At 36.7% G+C, this 7,207-nt stretch overlaps 1 protein-coding gene across 2 annotated transcripts in view; it reads left to right on the top strand.

Annotated features, from left to right (window-relative positions):
- The window catches only part of FOXJ3 (forkhead box J3), a 163,308-nt gene that overhangs the window by 123,914 nt on the left and 32,187 nt on the right, over positions 1-7,207 (top strand). For both annotated transcript variants that reach the window (XM_011944912.1, XM_011944921.1), the window contains exon 7: positions 5,535-5,663. In XM_011944912.1, coding sequence (XP_011800302.1) covers positions 5,535-5,663 — 129 coding nt within the window. The remainder of the gene's footprint in view (positions 1-5,534; positions 5,664-7,207) is intronic.

Here is a 7,207-nt window from a genome sequence, read left to right as displayed (position 1 = left end):
TGCGTAGTGGTGGTAATCCCAGGATTCCATTGCAGTTCTACCAAATCAGTTACTGTGTCATGATGAGTAGGGCCCAGAAATATGTACTTTAAAAAATGATCTCTAATGGTGACCAGCTAGATGAGAATTTCTGGTGAAGTGGATGGGTTAGAATCAGAAATACCTAATACTGCTCTGTGCAGTAGTCTAAGTGGTGATGAGGACCTAAACATAGATGATAGTGTGGTTACTAGGAAACAATTAGGAAGTAGTAATGCTGGGACTTTATGACCAAATAATGTGGATGTCAAAGGAACTGAAGGTTTTGGATTTCTGCATCCAGATATGACAGACTACTAGTATTAGATTAACCTTTCTGCCTATCTGTGTAAAATACCAGACAGACATAGCCACACACCCCTCCCCACCACCTCGTTGATTAAAAAAAAAAGAAGAGGGAGGTATTGGAAACTAAGACAGCCAGGACTTCAGGGGTCAGGAGCCCAGAGAAGAGGTAAACACATTGAGATAAGCTTTGTACATTTTCCTTTGGTACATTTCCACATTCTCAGTGCATGGCGTAGGGGCTACACAGGGAACAGTAGCGTAGAGCTCTCATTAAACCAGAGAGACAAAATTGGAGTTTGGAGTTACCAAACAGCCAGGGCTTGCAGAGCCGAGATCCTGAGGAATCTCAGGGGTGAATTCAACTTTTTTTTTTTTTTTTTTGAGACAGGATCTCACTCTGTCGCCCAGACTGGAGTGCAGTGGTGCGATCTTGACTCACTGCAACCTCCACCTCCCGGTTTCAAGCAATTCTTTGCCTCAGCCTCCCAAGTAGCTTTACAGGTGCCCACCTCTGCGCCTGGCTAATTTTTGTATTTTCAGTAGAGATGGGGTTTCACCATGTTGGCCACGCTGGTCTCAAACTCCTGACCTCAGGTAATCTGCCCACCTTGGCCTCCCAAAGTGCTGGCATTACAGGTGTGAGCCACCACACCCGGCTGAGTTCAACTTTTTGTAAGCAGTATCCACTTAAGGCATTTGCCAACTCCTAATTGTGTATGCTAGGGCTCAGACACAGAGTAGTTTTTCGCTAGCCAAAATTCAACACTGTCACAGAACAGGAGGGACAAATATTGTAATTTATGGTCTTCAAAGGAGGAGAGAGCCATGGTAATACACCGTAGGCTTTTCAACTTGATATCTGAGAAGAATTTTGTTCTGAGAGTAAGTGCAAGCCAAGATAGATCAGCCTCAACAGTTACTATAGTGGTATGCTAATATTCTTTCTGCCAAAAGAAAACGAAAAAGGAAGATAACATCATCCAGAGCTTCTGTAATTTTCCATAAGTGTAAGGTGTAGCATTCAGTCAAAATTTCCAGGCATGCTAGGAGAGAGAGTTTGAAATAACTAAACATGCAGTTGAGGGGAGACAGTATAAACATTGATCGCAAAATAACTATAACTGATATGGTCAAGAAAATAGATGAGTTACAGAAAATTTACCAGAGAATTGGAATTTGTATGGAAGAATCAAGAGGAAACTTGATTAAATCTGGCAGATGGGATTAATAGCAGATCAGACACATCAGCAGAGAAATTTAATGAACTGGAAGATAGGTCTATAGAAAACGTGCAGATGGAAGCACAGAGAGAAGAAAAGATGGAAAATTCAGAAAAACTTGAGGTAAATGGGACATGGGGAAAAGGTCAAACAAGGTTGTTTTTAGTGTGCAGGAGGAGAGGAAAAAGGAATAAAGAAGATCATAGTAATATATTTAAGCATGCCTTTCTGTAACTTATAGAACATGCAGACCAAATCAGAACAACAAACAACCTCATTTAAAGATATACAATATTTGGGCTGGGTGTGGTGGCTCACCCCTTTAATACCAGCACTTTGGGAGGCTGAGGCGGGTGGATCACTTGAGGCCAGGTATTCAAGACATGCCTGGCCAACATGGCAAAAACCCATCTCTACTAAAAATATAAAGATACTATACTATATCACGTATAAGAACTTTTATTACTGTACACTCCCATTTTTGTCTATGATAGAAACCCACAATACATATTTGTTATTTTTGCTTTAAACAGTCAATTACCATTTCAAGAGATTTAAATCAGAAAGAAAAAATGGCTTTACATTTACCCACATAGTTACCATTTCTGGTATTCTTTATTTCTTTGCGTAGATCTGGATTGCCGTCAGCAACTTACACGTTTATTAGTTTACTTGAAACTGTCCCCAAAGCTCACTAATGTTCTTTACTTTTTTACAGTAAACAACCCATAATGAGAAAAAAGTCACAACTGACCCAGAAATGATAGAGATGATAGAATTAGCTTAGAAAAGGACATTAAAGCAGTTATATCTGTATTTCATGGAGAAGCTAAAAGACACATTGAACAATCAGTGTAGACACATGGAATGTAAACCCAAAGCAAATACCTAGAGATAAAAATTGCAGTGTCTGAGTTGAAAACTGCACTAGATGGGATTAATAACAGACTAAACAGGAGGAAAGATTAGTGAATTTGGAGATATAGCAATAAAAAGCTTTCAAAATGAAACAACCAAAAGGTACTATTAAAGTTGATGAAAGAGAAATACAATTTGCTAATATCTGGAATAAAAAAAGGAGCTATGTGGATTCTACAGAATTAAAAAGATAATGGAAGGATAGATATGAACATCTTACGTAAATAAAGTTGAAATTTTAGATGAAATAGACAAAATTGTAAAAAATGACTTATCAAAACTGGCACAAGAATAAATAGAAAATGTTAATACTTTTGTATATATTAAACCCGTAATTAAAAATACTTGTTTATAGAAGACTTCAGGCCCAGCAAGCTTCAAGGAATTCTTATAATTATGTAATGAAAAAATAACATTGATCTTATATAAACACTTCAAGAGAATTTTAAAAAAGAGGTAACATGTCCCAATTTATATTATGAAACCATCATAGCCTAAGTAGCAAAACCTGAAAAAAATTTTACAAGAAAGGAAATTTTCAGCCAGTCTCATGAGCATAGGTGTTAAAATCTTAAACAAAATGTTGTCTAGTTTAATCCAGCAATACATAAAAAAGAACATCACAAACACAGTTGTATTCTAGAAATGCAGGCTACGTCTAGCACTAGGAAATCTATTGCTGTTGTTGTTCTGTTTGTAGTTAGAAGTGCTACATGTATACTCCACATTTTATGCGGAATATTACAAAGGCATACTCAGAGGTCATGACTTAATAAAACCCTTAGAAAGCTGTAAATAGGTGGAAATTTTTTTCAATGTGATAAAGAATATCTACAAAGCATATAGCAAATGCCGTATTAAATGGTGAAATACTGAACACTTTCTCTTTGAGGTATGGAAGAAGAGAAAGATGTTTGCTGTCAGCACTTTTATTTGACATTGTGTTGGAGGTCCTTGCCAGTTAGAAGTTACAAACAAGAAATAAAAAGCATAAAGTTTTGAAAGACAGAGTTGCCACTGATGATCACAGAAAATTGAAAAGTTACAAACAAGAAATAAAAAGCATAAAGTTTTGAAAGACAGAGTTGCCACTGATGATCACAGAAAATTGAAACAAATCTATGGATAAAGCCTTAAAATTAATAAGTGAATTTAGCGAATTCTCTTCAGAAATCAATTTTATTTCTGCCTACTAGCCACAGATAGTTTGAAAATAAAATGTGAAAGATAACACGTTAGCATTCAGAAACATCAAATACCTTGGCTTAAATGAAAGATGAACTCTACACAGAACACTCTAAAAATTACTGAAAGAAAATGATATAAATAAATAGATAATATAATTTTCATGCAGAAGACTATTGTAAAGAAGTCAGTTTTTCCAAAGTTGTTATACAAATTTAATGTGATTCCAGTCCAGATGTTCTTTGTGGGAAGAGAGGCGATGGGTAGAAAATAAGCTAATAGTAAAACAAAAATGAGAATCCAAATGACTAAAGGTAGCTAAAGAAAATATTGAAGGCTGGATGTGGTGGCTCACGCCTGTAATCCCAGCACTTTGGGAGGCTGAGGTGGGGGTGGATCATGAAGTCAGGAATTTGAGACCAGCATGACCAACATAGTGAAACCCTGTCTCTACTGAAAATAACAAAAATTAGCCAGGCATGGTGGCGCGCACCTGTAATCCCAACTACTTGGGAGGCTGAGGCAGGACAATCACGTGAACCTGGGAGACAGAGGTTGCAGTGAGCCGAGATCGCACCATTGTACTCCAGCCTAGGCGACAAAGCAAGACTCCGTCTCCAAAAAAGAAAAGAAAATATTGAAAAAAAGGATAAAACGTGGAGGATTTATGCTTCCAAATATATAAATGATAAAACAATAAAGCTCTTATTGCATGAAAAAAATGAATTTTAAAAAGGAAAGAAGGAAATAGAATAAAGATTAAGAGTAGATATTAATGCAATAGAAAACAAGGCCTTTAAAAAAGGATATACACTATGTGATTCCATTTATACTTAGTTCAAAAATAGGAAAACCAATCAATAGTGATAGAAGTGGTTACCTGGGACAGGAGATACAGGATGGATAATGACTGACTTGCGTGATGACTGGGAGAGTACGTGAGCTTCTAGAGTGCTGGTCATACAGCGTATCAGTAGTTCTCAAAGTGTGGTCTCTGGATACCTGGGTAACTGAGACCTTTGTAGAGAGTCCATGAGGTCAGAACTCTTATTCATGATAATATGTATTATTTGTTTTTTCCTTTATATTTACTTTGTTTTTTTTTTGAGACAGAGTCTTGCTCTGTCACCAGGCTGGAGTGCAGTGGTGCGATCTTGGCTCACTGCAAATAGGCTAGTTTTCTATTCCAAAAATACCTTTTTTTGTTTGTTTGTTTCTAAATTAAAAATTATAATGCTTATAGACAAACTCAAGCACTGTAAAAATATACACAAATGTAAAAGTTTTCAGGAATCTTCAGCCCCTTCCAGAAAACCATTAACAACAGTTTGACAGTTCTTCATATCTAATGTATATATTAACATATTATTTTTTTAAAGTTAGATCATGTATTTATGATTTTATGAATGTGTTGAACAATTGTTTCCAATCTTCAGTATTAAAAATGCTGTGAGGCCTGTGATTTAAAAAAAAAAAAAAACTTGTTTTTTTGTATATGCTTCTTTTTGATTTCTAAGATTCTGATAGAACAGTAATTTTGCTTAAAGCCTGAGCAAAAATGTATGCATTATAGAAATATTTAATAGAGTAAAAATCTATTATATTCCTCTTTTATTAAATGTTTATGGGCTAATTATACCTGGTAAATTATGCTATAAATTGAATTTCTATACCTCTAAAAGACATGTCCTTTAGTTTGAGTATTGAGAAAATTATTTTATGATGAACGTGAACTTAGCCATATGGGGCATGGAATTGAGGTGAGCACCTAGGGAAAGGCCACTGAGATTTCTTCTTGCCATATGCCTGCTCAGTTGTATTTTTGCAGAATTGCTTAAGAAGTACTCCTTATATTCAGTTGTCATTTTTCTTTTTTCATTTTAGGTAACATTGTATAACACTGATCAGGATGGTAGTGATAGCCCACGCAGTAGCCTTAACAACAGTCTCTCAGACCAGAGTTTGGCATCTGTTAATTTGAACAGTGTTGGAAGTGTGCATAGTTATACACCGGTAAGTCTTGATGAAGTTAATAATGTTAATAGTTATTCATTTAGTACTTAAAACTAAACCAAACATAATTGAAATGCAAATTTAAAAATGAAGGTATGTTTTTCTCACTAATAAATTTATTAACTTTGTAAGTAGATAAAACTTAATTAGAGGAGATTGTAACTTGTTAGTGTTTTAATTTGGTACCATATTCGATTTTTAAAAAATGGTTGTGCAGTGTTAACAGATTTTGGTCTACTTTATTCTGTCCTGTGTCCAAGAGAAAAGCCATTGGAACAGGAAAAAAATTGCACTTTAGTCTAGTAGAGCGATAGTTGGTGATATGCTATACTTCTTAGAAAAAGAGCTTAGAAGATATGTGTGTCAACATGGTTTCCAGCTGTAGATCTGAGAAGGGAATTCTGTAAATCCCAGAGGTTAGGGTGGCCTGGTACTCAGTTGTTAACTACTCATGTGTATTCAGTTTGGATCCAGGGGGCAAAAAGCCATGCTATAAAGGGACCTGTGTGTGAGTACTCTTGCTTCTATGCTAATTTGTTACCTATTACAAGAACATGACTCTTAGGGTATCTATTATTATTTTCAAACTACCTGGCAACTGTCTTCCTCAGTGAGCAGATAATAGAGCCCAAGAGCTACACACCACATTGTTTGTCAGTATAAACTTGATCTTACCAGATCACTCCCTGTTGTTCCAGGATGAGTAAATAGGAAAAAACTTACACGGGACGAAGATATAAAGGGAGAGACCCGAAAGAAAATAACGCAAGGGAAAGAAAAACATAGCAGAATTAAAATTCACATTGAATGTAGGAAAAAAGAAAGTTGCTTCTGCAAAATTATTATTGCCCTGTGGAAAAAAGTATTATCCCACAATGGAGAAGAAAGAAAATGGAATAAAAATTATGTAAAAGAAGACAATAAATGAGGAGAACTGAGAATTGTAGTTGTCCCTGCAGAAGAAAAAGTTGTTATAGAAGCGGTTTTCAGAAGAAATAGAGACTTAAAGGGATACTGAGTTCTAGAAGAAATTAATGGGAAAAAACCTATACAGTCAGCCCTCCATATCTCTAGGTTCCACTGTTGGAACCCCCGAAAGAGTCCCGCTCTGGGCAGGGGTCGCCGCGAGGGACCACTCGACACCGAAATCACAGCAGAGAGACACTTTTATTTCTAGCGCGCTAGGGTCCCCTGTGCACAAAGATGGCCAAGGGAACCCCGAGCGTTGGTGACAAGCTGCTTATAAAGGCAAAACACCACAAATTCAAACAAGGCGCGAAATTCAAACAAAGCTTTAGGGCGCGCGATGATTGGGGCTTGTACGCATGGGGGGTTTTCCTGGAATTGTTTTTCTGTTTGAATTCTGGGAACATTGGGTGTTTTTCTCAATTACCCGTGGCCACCTATCACCCATGGCCACCTGGTGTTGGGTGTTTTCCTCAATCATCCATGGCCACCTGGTGTTGTTTTTCTTATTCCATGGCCTATTTCATTCCCTCCTCTTTTTGTGACTCAGAGGCTCAATCTTGAGCCTCTTCTTCAGT

The sequence above is a fragment of the Colobus angolensis genome, unplaced genomic scaffold (genome assembly GCF_000951035.1).
Source record: "Colobus angolensis palliatus isolate OR3802 unplaced genomic scaffold, Cang.pa_1.0 Scaffold106, whole genome shotgun sequence".
In the NCBI taxonomy this organism is placed as follows: domain Eukaryota; kingdom Metazoa; phylum Chordata; class Mammalia; order Primates; family Cercopithecidae; genus Colobus; species Colobus angolensis.
This window is presented reverse-complemented; position numbering and strand designations above follow the sequence as displayed.